Source organism: Augochlora pura, chromosome 11 (assembly GCF_028453695.1).
Source record: "Augochlora pura isolate Apur16 chromosome 11, APUR_v2.2.1, whole genome shotgun sequence".
Classification (NCBI taxonomy): Eukaryota; Metazoa; Arthropoda; class Insecta; order Hymenoptera; family Halictidae; genus Augochlora; species Augochlora pura.
In genome coordinates this window covers 5,719,020-5,737,319 of record NC_135782.1, presented here as the reverse complement: position 1 = coordinate 5,737,319, position 18,300 = coordinate 5,719,020, and the positions used below count along the sequence as shown (strand labels likewise).

General features: G+C 46.4%; 1 protein-coding gene across 12 annotated transcripts in view; it reads left to right on the top strand.

Annotated features, from left to right (window-relative positions):
• The window catches only part of LOC144477212 (uncharacterized), a 541,837-nt gene that overhangs the window by 215,121 nt on the left and 308,416 nt on the right, over nucleotides 1-18,300 (top strand). For all 12 annotated transcript variants that reach the window (XM_078194735.1, XM_078194743.1, XM_078194734.1 and 9 more), the window contains one exon: nucleotides 8,003-8,046. In XM_078194735.1, the coding sequence (XP_078050861.1) occupies nucleotides 8,003-8,046 (44 nt within the window). The remainder of the gene's footprint in view (nucleotides 1-8,002; nucleotides 8,047-18,300) is intronic.

Sequence of the window (18,300 nt, the reverse complement as noted above, 5' to 3'; positions counted from 1 at the left end):
CTTATAATACCTATTCTATGAGATCCTATAATATGTCAATAATATCTAATATATATAATTTCTTAAATTCAAAAATAAATCAAAGCGTTTTAACAGATTTTAGCTGCTTCATTACCCCATGTAATATGTCTGTAAAGCGTGTAGCGTTTAAACCGCGTGCAATTCTGGCTCGAAATAATTATTCGGTACAAAGACGTACAGAAATGTCCAACGAGATTGAAACAAGAACATTTAAGAATTTCTGCATTAAACACCGGCGTCATCCCTATTTACACGACTGCGCGCGTTTATGGGACGTTCCACGGAGCATCTCTCTTCGAAAAATCACAAATAATTACTCCCGTCGGGTTGAAACTGTCCAAAAAGTATTCCGAGCACCGGCTCACGGTAAACACGAGGATTTTACGCGGACTCTCCGCGGCTACGGGCCCGTCCTCATCGTTCCCCGCAATTACAGGTCGAGCGTACGAAACCACGGCCAGGGATCCGCGAGTTTCTTGCCGAAACGAGCCTGGTCGGCCATTCGCGGAAATTAAATACGTCCTGGGCAACAGTGTAGCGCGCGAGTGTCCCGCTCGTAGAATAATCTGCCAATACACGTTTCTCAGTCTCGCCGGTTCGCGCGAAAACGGCGCGAATAAATTCCGTCGAATTGTAACGTACAGCTCTTAAAGCGCGCGAGATAAGGAGCCGTGTCGCGGGCTAACGAGAGGAACTTTCGTGCGCGTCGCGTCGGCGAGGACTCCGGGAGCTGAAAAAATCGGCGCGGGGATATCGGCGGGAGGGTTCCGCGGCCGTGCCGCGTGGAATTCCGCGGGCTCGCGGAGAGATCGCAATAATTATCGACACCGTTGACAAAAAGCGGCCCGTTAAACCGTGCGGGAAGAGAACGCGTCGGATAACGCGCCGCGGAATTACCGGCGACGTCACTTACCGGCGACGTTTACGGCCGCGCTAATTATCGCGTTTTATTGGAAAAGTAACGGCGAGAGCGGGCCAGGCTACGGCGAGCGGACATTTTATTCCGCGGCGGAGCGATGCCAGATAAACCGGCGGGCCCCGTTCAATAAACGCTTGTTCGAGTTCATTAGCCGTACCGTTAAGACCGTGGCCACTTATAAACGCCGGATGATTTATCGGCCCCCGATACCGGAGTTAATTAATTCACCGAGCCGATTGGCACCGCGGAAACGTCGGACAGCTTTTATCTTTCTTCGGCGACCACGATTTCGTGGCAAGCGGCGGTATACTTGGATGTCGATTCATCGATCCTTTGGGAAATCGGTAGGCAAACAGGTGGAAATTCAAGTTTCGATTTTATTGGATAGATAAGTAATAACATAAGTAATATTAGTTTCAACGTAAGTTGAAATATTCGAACTGGTTTAAATCGCAGTGGCGTAAGTCAGATTTTTTAAAATTACAATAATTTTGGAGGACTTGGAAGACGATTTACTAAATATATATTTAATTTGAAAGCGAAGTTAAATTCTACCATTAATATTTAAACGTTGATTTAAGGGTTGTTGTATAGCAAATAGAATTTTTCTGTCTCATGTGCGAATTTATTGGTAACAGAGAAAGGCTATAATCAACATGGCTGTAAGATAAATTGTAGTGCAAGGGATTAACTGTAAGTATTTGTAATAAATACTACAGATACTCTCGCAACGAGAAAAGGGTGACTTTTCACTATAACTATAAACCACCTAATTATTTCTGGTACTCCAGAGAATCTTAATTTTACTATTCAAGGTAATACTTAATTTTTACGAAGCAATTGATGGAGCAGCTCATCGTATCTCTGAAGGAAAAAATACTCGCCGCAGAAGAATCGAATTTAATTAACTGGAGCGTTTCATAATTAAATCGCTAAAAGCATGCAAGATCGTAAAGACTCGCGATTTTCACAATTATAAACGAATACTCGTTTCTTCGACTGCGCCTCTCGATCGAAGAAAGGAAAACGAGGGAAGGGTTGCAGGAAAACGAGCAAGACGTATTCTCGCACTTCCGCGCAATAATATTCCGTGTCTCCTCCTTTCCCGTCGTTCGCGAAGCTTTTTTCCCGCGAACCGCTCCTCCTTTTGCGGCACTGTTAATCCAATTTACGCGGGATCCGGGGATAATCGGCAGATAAAGAATTCTCAGCATCGCGTTCGAAAACTTTGTCCTCGGAGCACGCGATCCGTGGCGCGCCGCGGGGGCCCCAGGTCCCGCGTTTCGAGACTTTGCTCCTTTTTCCGCGGCGGGCAAGCGGATCCGGCCGCGCAATTAAATTAGATCGGATTTCATTGGACATCCGTGGCTCGGCATCCCTGGGTCCGCGATTTTACGAGCGCCGAACGGCCGTTCCGGTTCCCGTAATGCCCGCGCAATTATCCGCGGCGAAACAATAACCGGCCTCGCCGCGGGAAAATCGCGCTCGGCGTTCCTGGAAAAGCCGGCGATCGCCGGGCGGTTCGAGGACGATTATCGATCGTCGGAGACTTTCGAAAATGGTCGACGAAACTCGCTCTCCGCGTCCCCTTTCGGGGGCTTCTACGCGCGACGAAAGAGAGAAGACGGTCGTCGTCGTCCGAGTTCGGCTCGGAACGATGCCGAGCTCCGCCGACGTCGCGGACGCATAAATAATACATGAGACGTCCCCGCGGTACGAATCTTGCGCGCTCGGATGGCCATCGGAGAACACATGACCGAGATCCGGGCTGCTGGGACCATTGTCTAAACTCGGTCGATTATCTATGACCGGTTCAACGACAATTGGCTAAATGTATTGCCGGCTGCACGCGAGCGGCGCGATTAGAAAACGGCTGATACGCTGATAATTCAATGTTAATGCGATATAAGGGAGATTAAATATTATCAATATTATATCTAATATTTTTTCCTGACTTAGGTGAATTTCTTCTTGAGTAATACCAGAGTCGAGATTATATTTACCTAGCAGCTTAATTTCGATCAGCTTCAATTTACCGATTTTAATTCAATTTATCTATTTGCCATAATACATACACTATTGATACCTTAACCGCATTGTTTACAATTAATTTAAATTCTTGCAATTCAAATATGGAGTCAGACTAAATTTGTCTATATGATCTTGATGATTTAAATACAAAATGTACTATTTCTTTGGCCCTCAGTATAATCTGTCTAAAAATTTCTTTCAATATACAAAATTCAATCTCCAAATTATCTTCTATTTAATCTCACATTTAAAATGTTATTCTAATAACGAAACTCCATTGAATAATTTTTGGAACCACAATCGATCTTCCATTACATCAACAAATTGACCAATCTCCAACGAACGTAAAAATAATATTTCCGCGCGATAAAAAGAGTCAGATTATCAAGTAGAAATCATCTGGCGGGAATCTGTAACCGGTGGTCGGCCGACTTTGTATATTATAGTTGAAAACTGTTTATACGGTACTCACGGGGACCCTAAGTAGCAAGATTTCGGGGACCCGAGACGATTAGACGCTGCCTACGCGACGGCTAAGCAGCGTACGCTCGTAAACTGGTCGACCCTTTTTTTTTATCAGCCTGTAACAACTGGCAATTGTGTGCGAGAGCGAGGAAGTCGAAGAGGCTGCTGCCGGCGCCTGGCAGCGCTTCCATCGCGCTGCGGACCCCGAGCGGCCGTTTTGTTTACGTCGGGTCGGAGGCCATCTTGGATGGTTCCGGGCACGGAGTTTGACGATCGCCGAATGCGTTCGGTAGCTCGTCACCGGATCCCGAATGCACGCAATAAAGATACTTTATTGGATGCTGCGTGGATATTGAATGGAACACTTAGGCATACTGCGGCGCAACGGCCGCCATCATAATAAAGCCCCGGCTGGTCGCATTGTGCCGCCGAATTTCCGGAGGCACGAGCGATTATTTGCGATTATTCGCGATTATTTGCTGCTATTGCAATGTTACGAACATGAAAATTCATTGCAAAATAAAATTCGGTGTGCAGAGAAATTTGTTGCGGTAAGAAACGTAATTGTAAATTGCTAAAACTCGTCGTAGGAATCGAATATGAAATATTATACGTAGGGAAGTGTAAAGATGAGTGCGTTCTTTTTAGATTACGAAAAGATCCTGAACTATAAACGCGTGCGTCAATAAATAAATACGTAATAAACCGGCAAAGCAGATGTTAGCGACGATATAAAATTCCGAATCCCAAGTAAAACTTTGAACAAATTCGTCGCGCGCGGAAACTGCATCGGTTTCTGTGATTCAACACGGCTCGGTCGCGTGCGTTCCGCAATTAGTCCCGCGGCCGCTAAACCGTTTATTATGCTCGTAACAGCGCCGCTGATTTCAGCAATAAATTTATATTTCTGCCGTGAGCCGTTTCGGGAAACGTTAAAAATTAGCGAACAATTACCGGACCGTAAACGGGACGGCATCGGAGCGACGATATCCGAACGATTGCTTCATCGGGACCAAGTCCAGCTCCGACAGCAATTATCGCGTTCTAAAAACTCTCGTAAATTCGCGCCGTTTGTCTGTCGTCTCGCGAGCGAGACGATGACGGGAGCTCGCGCGATGGAAGCAGTGCCGTTCCGAAATCAATGATTGTATTCTCGTGATTTCCATAAGATCGCGCTAAAAATTCCTCCAGAGTCCGACGTTTTTAGCCGCGCGCGCGCGGATCGCCTGCGCCGATTCCACTTTTAACGCGGCAAGGTTGCAGCTCGAAGCGCAACTCTCCGCGCGATTGCGATCCAAATTTATGTGTACCGATTTCGCGCATCGATATTCCTGCTCCGCGCTGCCGAGGGGGGATTGCCCCCGGCCGATCGCGCGAGATCGTGGATTAAGCCTCGCGTTTGCTACCTCGTCATCGTCCACGGGAACACGATTTCGTGTCCGCTTAAGAAAGCGCGGGGGAAGCTTCCTTTCGCGGCCAGCACCACCGTCCGACGTTATTGCACGCGACGCTGCGCGCAAATTAACGCGAGCACTCGCATCGAACGCACTCGCTTCGACCACTTTTCCAGAATCGTAATTATACAGGACTTGTTACCAGCCATCGAAGCGGTGCCATTTTACGAAACCGCGAGATATGAGATTGTGGCTTTTATGAACTGAAATCCACGAGCTGAAGCGAAAGAAGAAAATTTCTCGCTGTCGAGATACTCGAATTGACGTTATATTAAATTTACCAGATACTTTAACGTACTGTTTCTCAATTTTCCGAATAGCGAGTTTATAAAAGCCGCGGACTAAATAAATTCGCCCGATGTTCGCGTGACGCACGATTTCGGTGAACGCGAAGCCCGACGTTGATAGAAAAGCCGCGCACCTTAGTCCGGCGAAACGGGCGCCGAAGCTGGTAACGAGATCGACGACTAATTACCCGCACGATAACGGCCTCGTTCTCGTGCAATTAAGAATTCGTTACGACGTTATTTAACCGCCGCCGCCGCCGCCGCGGCGGTGAACGGCGACCGTCGCCGACGGGAGGACACGCGGTCAGTGTGTCTCTCCCCGCGGATATAATAGGAAACAGCTTAAATAAATTATAACGGGGGTAACGATAAAACGACTTTAATTTATTTTAACGGCGTCGTATAAATGCGACCATATAAATTCCGTCGCGGAGGCTCGCCCGCTTCCTGTTTCGCATCCCCTAACCTCGCGACGATCCCCTCCCGCCGCTGCCACGGCGAAAGCCGCGCCTCGCCAATTTATTTCCCGTTAATTGCCAGGTAACGAAAGTTTACTCGATCACCGAGCACCAACGTCCAGATTGATCCGAATTTATATTCGGCCCCGACGCGACGGCTTCCTGGTCTGAAACGCGCTCCGTCGGCCGCCGTTCCGTCGATGTTTCCAATAACTCCCAATCGTTGCTTCGCTTTCGAGTATCCAGCTACTGGTTATCCTGTCGGTTTACTTCATTGTCGATCATTTACAGGGATCGTTTTATAATATACGAGCGGTTTTATGAAGATTTCGCCGAACGATGGCCGACGGAGTGTGTAAGATGACGGAACTAAAGGGACTATAAATTGAAGGTTTGGGAGATTCTTTGGAATAATTCCTGTTCGATATTATTCTGCTTCTGGTTATTACGTTTCTTTACTCCATTATGGATCATTTGCAGCAGATAAAAAGAAATCTGGTTAATAATTGTCGATTATAACTTGTTAATTATTATATATAAATATAAATTCGTTATAAGAACTTACGCGTTGTAATCATTAATTAATCAAACTTGCTTCTGTTCAATTATTATAAATTACTTATAGTAAGTAACAAGTCACGATCGTTAATCGTTAATCAGATTACTTTCTGCCCAACTCTGATTTACAGTTATTATTTAAAAATGGGCAAAGCGACTTTCTGGCGATTCTGTCGAAAGATGGCCGACGGGGCCTCTACGGTGACGAAATTCAAGGGAGGATAAATTGTGCGGCTTCGGAAATTCCTTTTGAGGCGGAGATTAGAGCGTCAATTATGGACGATCACGTTTAGACGGCACAAGAATCCACCGTTTCCAACCGGTCAAGAATTCATATTTACGACGACTCTGTTACCAGCGTGATGGCGGCGTTACGGACTCCGCTAATTTCTGCGATTTATCCCCGTAGAAATTATGCAACCGAATGTGTTTACGGATAGTTTCTCCAATTAAAGGTTACCACGCTTTCTACTCGAATACCTGAGCGTCTTGCTGCAGCGGCGGGCATTGGAAAAATCGAATCACTCGTCACGGCAATACCGAGTTGTTTAAGTTGCTTCATCGAACGCGCCGTGGCACCTTCGATTTTCCCCATTTTCTCTAAACTGCGAACTTGCTTCGCAAGATACCAGATAGACTTTCATAGGAAGCCTATCGAGCCGGTCTCGCATTATTTCTTTCAATATTCTACAGACTCTTTTAAAGAATATGAGCTAATGGATTTCTTAAATCAAGCATACATGCTGATGAAAATAAAACGTGAAATAAGTAGGAATAAATTAAAGGAAATAGAGGAAAATAAATGAAGTGAAATAAATGAAAAGAAATTAAATGAAAGAAATGGAAAGAAATGAAATGAAATAAACGAAAAGAAATGCAATGAAACCGGTGAAAGTAAATGGAGTAAATAAATACGAAAAATCGAAATGCATTCGGTCTTAACCTCTTCAGAAAGCAGCACATGTTAGTCACTTCTACAGCTCGGTTCATCGTTAATAATATCGCAGTTACGTACACTACACTGGCGCAATTCGACACTCCACAATCACGGTAAATCCACATTAATCCCTCAGCGACTTGAAACGAAAAACAACCGACGAAAGAGAAGTCTTTCGGTACTTTTCTGGCACTGTCCTCCCGATCTCACCATCGCGAAAAAACTAAGCTCGCTTCGAAAGAACGACCGTGATCTTCACGCAATGGTGAATCCCGTCACCCGAGTTTTCTCTTTCGAGCAGAGAAAGCGGGTGATCGAATTTTCCTGCAGATCACCCGGAGAAGCCCTGCGGCGGGCCCGAAAGGGTAACGTCCAGTGTAAAGGGTTCGCCGGAAAAAAGGGAACCCCTTCCCGCCGCGGCGTTTTTTTACAGCGCAGTAAATAAGGAACTTTCTCCTAACCCTTTTTAGCGGACGGATCGCGTCGTGCTTTCACTTCTGTCGTGCCGTTTCTGCGTTTCCCTTTTTACCTAGCTTCGCTCTGCCTACCAAAAACGCAGGCCCACCGTTTTACCCTTTTGGCAGCGGGAAGAGAGGGAGAGAGAGAGAGAGAGAGAGAGAGATATAGCGATGAAACACGAAACAGAAATCTTGAAATGTTTCCAGAGCCTCCAACGATTTTACGAGACAGTCTAACAAGAGAATTTGTTGTTCCGCGTGATTCACTGACGGCGGCCCGCTACCGTTAACAAACCGTCCTCGCCCCTAAAATTAAACTTTCCCGCGATATAATCGCCGGTCCGGGCCACTTAAATTTAGAAGGACCTCGAGTTCCGCCGTTTTTAATGTCGCCCACCCCTTTCGCTGTTACAGATTACTGGTGCGGAGCTGGGCCGACGGACCTCGTCGTCGCGCTGGTGAGTACATACACGGATCCATCGATCGCTTCTTTATCGCCCTTGCGATCAATTTATTGATTTCTTTTTTTTTGAGACGAATGCGCACAATGCAGCTGCAGTTGTCGCGACGGGTCGTTGACTGTGGTTTTATAGAGAGCGGACGATGTTGTCGGGAGACTCGGCGGAATTTCATTTGGGCAACTCGGTCGCGTTTTGTTTTATAAATGACAGAATCGAGCGGTTCATAATGTGGCTGGACGGACAAGCAAGAGGACGCGCGATCTATTTGCGGACGATTCTTAGGTGACAAGTAGCACTTGAAAATGGCGATCAGAACGGTACGGTAAGTGCTTGACTTGCGAGCACAGCTGGCCAACGTGGATGAAACTTAAGACCGATCGAATATGATAATAAAATAATTAGATGTTACAAGAGTGAATGCATCAAGCTCGCCGCTAGCATTTGTCGTGTTTCCTTTTGATAATACGCAGGGGTGGCACTGTTGAATTACGGTTCGCGAATTGTTCGGCGATTCAGGAATAGGAAAACTGTGGGAAACTTCTCGAAAATAGAGGATGCGCAGGAAATTCTGTTCTCATATCTGTGTATTTACATTTACACTAGTTTAATAAAAATATTAATCGCAGGACTGAACAATAAAATTTACATTAGGTGTTTAATATTTGATCCTTTTGGGATCAGCGTTTTTGGGAAACTGTTGATATATGAACAATATATAATAAATTAAACTATTGATATATTAGCACGCTCAGTTATTGTTCCATTCATTTTTTAAAACTGGTTTTAATCGACTCGTTGACTTGCTTGATTAATGTGAGATCTTGTACTCTCAATAATTACAAGCCGCTTGTTTTCAACATTTTTAAAATTCAAAACGAAGGAATAGATTTTGTACACTGAACATTTTAGAAAAAAGAGAGCGTTTTTCACAAAAGCCCAGGACTTCGCACCCTGTATTTTCTGATAAAGGAACGTCGAAATTCACCCCATCAGCCGCGATATCGTCAAAAATGCACAGCCCTCTGAAGAACCGTTTGAATATGCACGCGTTTTTGCCATTGTCCCGCCGGTTTTAGAGAAGCCGGGAAATGTATAGAGGAATTATGCATAGCGCATACGTACGCGCCCGTGCGTTTGTTAAACAAAATCGCTGGTTCGCCTCTACCGGTGCCGAAATATTCGCAGAAAAATTGTCATGGGGGAGACGGAAAGCCCGGTCGAAAAATTCGCGGAAAACAAACCGAACCAGTGATACGGGAAATATTCATGGGGCCGGGCGGGTACCGTCCGGGGAAAATCGTGCTCTATCGACATTGGCCACGCACAGGGCACGAATTATTCCGATGCACCGGCGGCGAAGGGGGCACCGAATGGCCAATGCATTCGGAGCACATGCGATTCGACGATTCGACGATTCCATGGCGTTTCGACGGGAAAACATCTGCCCCCCCGAAATTGTATCTCCGTGTTCGGAATGGCTGCCCGATGCTGCGCGAGAAGACTCCTGGAAATGGTATCCTTCTGTACTCGATTCACCGAAATTTTTCGAATTAAAACGCGAAATTGTCCTTTCTAATCAATGAATTTCCCGTATCGTGATTTCAATGGAAATTCGAGGTTTAGTTCGAAATGCCCGGGTTCTCTTAATTTAATTTATTCAGTATACGAACTAGATGTGCTCTGAATTTTTCTACAAAAATTTTACATCGTAATAGTAATGATAGTATAGTAGATATAATAAAAATGAAAATGGACAGAGAATGATCACAAATTAGATATCTTTCTGAAAATTATGGATGCAAATGTTCTAGCTTTTGAACCATTTTCTATTATTGAACTGTGTCTCTTGAACTGCAAATCTTTCTTTTAAAAGAAAGTCCAATATCGCAATTTTTATTAATTTATTAATTTATTACAGAAAGAGGGATCTCTTTCGTGACGCTGGGTCTCAAATAAAAATTGAACAGTTTACAATAGATAACGTTTGTAAAAACTCTGACAACACGCTACCATTTTAAAACAGTTAGGCGTTTAATAACAGTCCAAGATACGATCAAATGAAATCGGTCTAGCAATAACGGACACGAGATGGTAATCATCGATGCCTTTAAATCCGAAGAAGAAATCAAATAAAGTACGGCATGTGTGAACAGTACAAAGTTTCGACTCGACCATAAAAATCGGTATTTTAACCTTTCTACTGGCGTATAAATATTAATCGTTGATTCTAAGCTGTCGAGAGCACCAGCTCGAGAACGATGCATCCCGATAAGAAAGGCACGCATAAAATGGCCGCCCGTAGAAGGGAGCCGCGCGCTCGCGCGAGGAGGGGAGAGACGAGCGCAACATTGCGGATCCGTGAAAATATGGCAGCGGGTGCCTCAGTTTTTGTAGTTCGATCGGAGCGTGGCCCAGAAAAAGCGTCGGGCCGCCGGTAACGAGCTTCTTAGTAGCCGGGCGTCTTAATTCTTAAAATACTCCCGGGGCCGTTGTTTGCCCGTACGGAAAGGCCCGTGAAACACGTAATATACAACTTCCTTAAAAGGCAGTTCGTAATAGGTATTCCGCGAAGTACAACGTCATTATAAATTCACGTTTACCGAGGCTGAGAGCCGGCCTCTCGCGCGGCGGAGAGTTCGGGAACACGCATCGGGAACGCGCCGCTTCGCTCCGCTCCGGCACTTTGCACTTCGCGACACTCCCTGCGCCGTTAATTCGTTACTTTACTTTACCCTTTACGGCGGGTAGTCACGATTTCCCTCCGGTAATTTATAATAACCGATATCGCGAACGACCATTCGTATTCGAAAACGAGCGAGCGCGCCTCTTATCTTCCCTCTCCCGTCTGTATTTCTTTTTTTTTCTTCGAGCCGCTCGCAAACCAAATTTTTCCGTCGACTTTTGCACGGCACCGACACACCGCCGACGATCCGCGTCCGATAGCACCAACACGCTCAGATCGCTCGGAGGTTGAGACGATCGGCTTTTCCCTGTCAGAGAATGGCTTCTCGCGTTGCTTGCGGCCACGGCGAGTCTCTCTCTAATTCTTGGACGTTTGGCGGAGTGCTCTCTTTTTGAGTATGTCGGAAAATAGAACAAATAAGTTTGAGAATTAAGGTTTGACTATAGGAGTGGTAACCATCGCTGCCGATGCTAACGCAATCCATCCTCCCTTTGCTAACACAATGCAGAGCGTTTTCTCGTCCGAACACAACGTTACAATTTACTATATAGAATATCATTTGCATGGAAAGTTCTTCCTCGATGTTCGAGGTAATTCTCGTGACGAGGGTGTAGAATCCCTTTGCCAGCATAATTCGGCGGTTCCGCGGACGAATTTTATGGAAATCTCCACTTTAGAAGCCCGACATTTTCCACGAACTTCTCCAAATATCCACAATACCTAAGCATATCCTCGCGCTGCCTTTCCTCGCACATTTGAATCTGTTAAACGGCGAAAATTTCTTAGCAGCATCGTCCCGCATTAAAGACACGCGACAGTTCATTTACGATCTCGAGATTCCGAAAAAACAAACTCGACTATCCGTCGAGAATATTTCACCGAGATGACGGACCATGCCGTCGAAACAACGGCGCAAACGTCGCCGTAACCGGCCGCGAGAGACTCCGGGGAAGTTTTACGCTGTTTACAGTGCTGGAGCATCGGATGCTCTTTATTTCTGACCGCGCAAAGTTAAAGTAATAAATACGTTCGAAGCGAAGAAAAAGCGTAACCGATTCGACCATCCGACAGCGCGAGAATTGCAACGGCGGCATCCCGTTTTTATTTTGGTCCCCGGCGCAGACGAAACACAGAACATAGTTGCTAGAAGTGGCCCCGATAAATATTTGCGGTGCACTAAATCGGAGCACTCGAACAAGAAGCATTATCTATGCCGGTGTATCGCTCTCGTACGCCAGTTTCGAAGGATAAACAATGTTCCGGGAGAGGTTTACGGTGTTATGCGCGCCATCGTCCCTGCCACCGATCCTCTATTATTTCCACAGTCACCGGGTCCAGGGCTTCGGCAGCATTCTTCAGACGCTTGGAAGCCATTTTCCGGCGCGATAACGCATTCGCTGCTAATGAAATTTCGTTCTACGGCACAGACCGCGGCGCGCACTATTTTCATCGTTGCGTCGCGGCCGGTCTTACCCTTTGTCTATCGGTGCTCCCATACGAAACGTTAATGATTAACAGTAATAAATTCGGAGATACCGTGGCGAGCTTGTTAACAGGACATTTTCCTTTCTAATTCGGTGCGTGGTCTTGGCCTCCAGCGACAAATTATCTAGCTACATTTCTAGCACGGTTTATCGTGCCAATCGGAATCTGGAGTTCCTTTTGCGTTTTTGATAGCACTTCAATGATCTGTTTCTACTGGAGAATCGGAGAATTACAGAAGATTTACTTCTTCTATTTTATATTACTAATAATGCCACTGACTACTCAGCGTTATCTAATTTAGTTAACTATATTTAAAACTGACCCTAGGTTTTATTATCACCAGGACCTGCATTTATGCTAACGCGATCCCTGATAAAATTGCTTTTGTTAGTGGTATTATGGTAGCAATTTTACAGCAACATGAGATGACGTGGCGAGGACCGACATGTAATTTTATGTATATAACGTGCTACATTAAATTATTTTTATTTTTATTTATATGTGTTACGTCGGACTCGGAACCGATAAAAAGAATAATTTCATAGAATGTAAGGAAATATTTCTTTCGTTTTCTGGGGAGATTCTGAAGTCTGCCATCGATTACAATAAAATTCTCTCATGTCGCTCCGATAGAGGCGATTTTACAAGGTTCGCTTGAAACGCAAGACAAAGGCGTACGAAGGAGCAGCCTTGCGTGCGGCATGATCGAAGCGATTGTTATCCCGAAGGGTAGATGTTCCGCCGGCGGAAATTTAAGAAGCCGTCCCCGCCGTAAACTTCGTCTTCCACCTTGTCGCGCAGAAAACCTCAAGACAGAGAGAGAGACCGTCCCCGAGTTCTTCCGGCGTTAACGAAGCGATCGCCAGTTCTATTTTACAAAATATAAATACCCCTTTCGTCTACTTTCGCGTTGCGCGCGAGCGCGAATTTACGGCCGTCCTTCGCGCGAATCGTCGGAACGTCTGAAACTTCGGGACCTTTCAACGGCGATTTACGCTCGCGCGCGCGCGATCCCGCGCGGATACTCTCGCGAACGAGGACAGGTGGATGCTAACAAGGGGAACCCGCGGCCTCCGTTAATTCCCGAATCAATTTCGCCGGTGGACGATGCTCGTCCTTTCGCGCAACGGATCGCGCGACGCGATCCACCGGGCGTTTTCTGTCGCAACGACGTGTTCGCCCGTCGCGACGCGCGTAACCCGACACTGGCGCGTATCGGTGCCCCGAAGTGCACACCTCGAGGTGTGTTTCGCCGAGGACACCGGAGATCAATACTCCGCGGTAGACGAGGAATTCGCAAGCGGTTAGGTGTTAAACGCGAAGACGCGGCTCGCGACGCGACGGCCTGTAAATTGTCTGAATGAAAACTAGATTTACGCCGCTGCCACGAGGTCCGCGCAATCAAAATAGTTCCTCCGCGTTTTATAGTTTTCAACCTCGGAAGCCGGCTTTCCGAAGAATTATGTGCGCTGCTTTCCCTCGTCGCGGCCGTTCCGTCGCCACATTGTTGCTGCGTTTGTTTCTCTAATTAGCGGCGCGTGGGCCTCGAATGCTCGATCCTAGAATATCTGGGTATTATAATACTTTTGTTTGAAAATTTCTCGTTCATTTATAACACAGGATAAGCTAAAGGAAGATTAATTTGTTCCGTTGGCATAAGCTGCGTATATCTAGTCTAATTTGACGCTGATATTCGGCATCGTGCTCGCTGCTTGAATTAGTTTGAAATAAGAGACGAGTCGTAGTCGATTATGACAGAGAAGTGTGGAAATAGATACTGTATTTCTGCTCGGAGAAATATGTTAGACTGTGAAGAGTACGAGTGGAACACGTTCCGACGAATTCTCGTTCGATTCATTCCCGAATGATTCTTTGATACCTTGCACACGGTGGTCAAATTTTCTTAGTTACTTCTCCGACGTCACTGTTCATGTTCTTCATTAGAAAAGTTATTCGCAATTCTGGGTGAAAATGGCCGCAAGATGGTCCATTCAAGAGTGAAATAAATACTGAGGGATCGTACAATGTCTCTAACATCGACGATCATGTGTTACTTCCAAGTCGAAAGCTAATCTAACCTGTATATCGAAATTATTTATAACTCCAAAATTACTCGAACAAATTACGAAACTGCAAAGACAATTACAGTGCAATTTTCAACAGCAGTATCTTGTATACAGTAATATTTAGAAATGATTAGATATCTTCATGATTTGGAACACACATCCAACACAACACCTACATACGCTCTGAACAAACAATAGCACCCATCTCGAGGAACACTGCTCATTGGAATGAGAGGCAATTTGGTCGTTCCTTGGCAGCATCGCGAGGCTGTACGATAGCGAGACAAGGCGCGGAGATGATAGGAACGATCGCGAGACGATAACCGGCGGAGCGATCGGATCGCAGCCGGGGGTGAGTTTTCGAGCGCAATCGAGGCGGGTCCGCCTCTTGTTTCGGCGCGGTGCGTGTTCGGGGGGATGCAATTAGCCGCGACACGCGGCCCGCATGTAAACGTACGTTTCCATTATTCGGCGCACGGAGAACGCGGCCCGAGAGGGTTCGAGAGAGGTCCAGGCAGCAGCCGCAGCAGCAGCAGCCAAGTATCCAGCAGCATATAGCATCATGGCCGACGACGACGGGGCCACCCCACCCCGAGTGCCGGCAATTCTGGACCAGCGATCCCTCCCCGTGCCTCGACCGGGTCCAGAAGGATCAGTCTGGCCTAGCCTAACCCTTGCTTAAGCTCCCTTTCGCGCGCGGCGGCCATATTGGCCCGAGGGTTGGGCCACCAAAAGAGCCGGCGACTCATTGGCCGGGAAAACGGGATCTCCCCACGGTTTAGCTCTCGCACCTACTCCTCCGTGAACGTCTCTCGCAGTCTCTCCCAAGACCGTGGCTCCTCTCCTTGTCCCCCCTCCCTCCCCCATACCGCCGTCTCTGGAACGTCTTCCTCGGTCTCGATCGGAATTCCACGACGACCTCTCCGTTCCTCACCGATGGGAGACCGGTCTCGCTCTCTCTCTCTCTCTCTTTCTCTCTCCGGGGCTCGTTGAACTTTGCCGGCTCGCTTTTCCAGCTCTCTCTCCCCTTCCGAAATTTCAGGGCTGCCGCGGAGCTGCGGTTACCTTCTTCGCCCGGGGAAACTTTTTTCAACCCTTCTGCAGTTTTGCTTTTTTTTCGCCGGATCCCCGTCCCCCGAGCCACCCCCGCTGGCCGTCGCGGTGGTTCGTTCCCCGGAGCATTCGCCAGCTTCCAAACTCGTTTCTGCTGCCCTCTCTCTCTCTCTCTCTCTCCCTCTTTCTTTCTCTCTCTCTCTCTCTTGGTTCTTCCCGGTTTTATCGTCCCTCCCTCGGACTCTCGTCATCGACGTTCTCCCGAGGACGGGTGAATTTTTCAAAGTTTCCCTCCGAACTTCAACCGCCTCGCCGGGCTAAACTACCTCGCGTGGAAAAGCGGAGGGCGGAGGTTCGTTTTCTAGCTCGGGGGACAAAAAAAAAAAGAGGATCGGGCTTTCGGGAATGCGTTCGTCGAGGCCGTGTCACCGTGCAGACGGATCGAGAGAGTTCAATGATCCAAGCGTGCATCGTAGTCCGTGACGCAAGGTCTGCATACGCGATGACGAACGCGAGACGTAACCGTGTTTACCCGGCTTCCTTATCGCGGCCAGACGACACCGTCGGGAACGATCCGACGCCTCTCCTCGGAACACAATGACTACGCTCCGCCTGATACCTCGGACCAGTTTGCCGCCATGTTCTGCGGCTAACCACGAAAACTCGCGTTTTAGGGATTCGTGACGTATTTGCGATGGAACTTGTACGGCGTTGTTCCTTCTACGTCAGGATTTCGTGTATTTTGATAAGACCCCTATCTGGGAATTCCAATTTGAGATCTATAGATCTTTAGTAAAGCGACGAATTTTTTTCTGATCGTGGGAAGAAAGCTGTTCCATGATATGACCATTTAGGAACATAGTTGTGCTATTTGACAATTTTGTAAATAATTGTTAAGACTTCAAGATAATGGTATCCTTAGAAACTTTAGTTAGACAAGAAAGATTTTCATTAGAAAATCGTCAACCGTTCTTAATTAAGTGGTTCGTATATTGATAGAAAAAAGAAATTAAATTCAAGGCAGTGATAATAAATATAATAATTATTAGAAGAAATTTGTAGAAATACTGAATCATTTGAGAAAATTCTCCGGTGCCAGCTTGCAGAATAATTTTCGAACAGCTACAAAAATGTTTTTCTTCCCTAACTTTTTCTCGAGTCTAGTAATTAGCTTTCAAACCCCAATCCCTGACTACCAAATGAAAATCCTCCGACTCGCAATAAAGAATTGCACGAAAAAAAAGAGAACGTCAGGTATACACCTCGAAATAAAGCAATAACGTCCCGCAGTAAAAACGCAACCCCATCGAAAACAACTTTAAAAATCATCCCGAGCGGATGGTACCTGACCATCCGCGGCTTGTCGACGCCAAAAAAAGGATGAAAAAGTATGGAGCTCGGCACATCCGAACCCGAGGTACGGTTTATAATTCTCGACTTCCGGCACGATAATTACCGGCAATACGACTTACAAACCTGACAGCAGGTAAACAACTCCAGGTACTCGAGGCTTCGATGGAATCTTTTTTTTTACGGGGCGCCGTAAAATGATTAACATCCCGTTAACTTCCTGCACAACGACGAACCCCCCTTGACACCGGCGAAGGAGTAAAAAAAAAAAGAAAATCAATGGCGACGAGACAGTTCACACCCGATCGCGAGCCGAACCAAAACTGACAAGAGCACCGTCCGGCCCCGTCTTCCGGAAACGAAAGTGAAATCCTTTCGTCCCTGCCATTATCCCGACAGAGCAACCCTTTCCTCGCTTTCGAATTTTTAGCATTTTTATTGCCGGGAAGAGGAGAAGCCGCTTTCACCAACCCTTTAACTCGGCCACGGCATCCCTTCTGGCAACCCTTTTTACGACTGCACTAAAGGAGAAAGTTTCGGCTTCCATCGGCTCGCCGTGCGGAAAGAGTTGAGCGTGGTCGATGGGGGGTCGGAGGTAGGGGGCGGGCAGGGGGCAGGGGGTTGACTTAGGCCTTGTTTGTCTCGGTCGAGGTTTATTGGCAAACTTGGTACGCGCCGCTCGTAAACGATTTTATTCCGTGTTTCGCATACGAGTGCCGACCCGTTTCGCGCGGACCACTCGACGCGCTCCGAATCTTTCGATTCAGCGGGATCATTGGCCCTCGACCGACTTCTATTTCCCTTTTGACACCGACCGCGGCTGTTCGCGCCAAATGTCCGAACCGTCCGGACGGATCACGGCCACTTCTGTCGAACGATGGGTCGAGGCGACGTTCGTTTCTAGGTTAGACCGAGACGACAGTGTGACACGTTCGTTCGTTTGGTGGCTGCGATTCGGTTGGAACCGTGTTTACAGGTTGGCGATTGGGGATGCCACCCCCCGAGAATAATAGATCTCTTAATAATTATAGTTTAGAATAAAAAATGTATTCTTTATTTCTTAGATTTACTGTCATACTATTTTAGTAGCTTCGTTTATTTATTCATATTAATTCTGGTGCAATTTAGTATTAGGTTCTTTGATATTTTTTACAAGGAAGGTATGGTCTTTAATAACCGTGCTTTGGGGTGACAAAGTTTTGAGACTGGTAGGACATCTGATCTCCAACTAAAGGTGTTATTGATTAGCACGAGGCAGTTTCAAGAGTGTTCATTTATTTGTGACATGATCATGATTTTGCTGCATTCTGGTAACAATCGTCGAACTTAACAGCTATCTCGACAATTAACAATTTAGCTTCTACCCTTCTATAAAATTAGAATCAATTCTAATAACTCTTACAGTATTTTAATTATTTCGTTCAAGATACAAGTGATTTCTTACTAAAAATTCCAGTGGTGTAAATTCGATGGTTTGTAAGTTCTTCAGAGCTGTTTCTAGTTCGTAACGCAACAATTATTTAACGCAAAATAAGTTAAAAGCTCGAGGAATCAATGGACACAATCGGAGTGTCGTTTAAAAACTCAACAAGAATACATTGTACGCTTTAAACA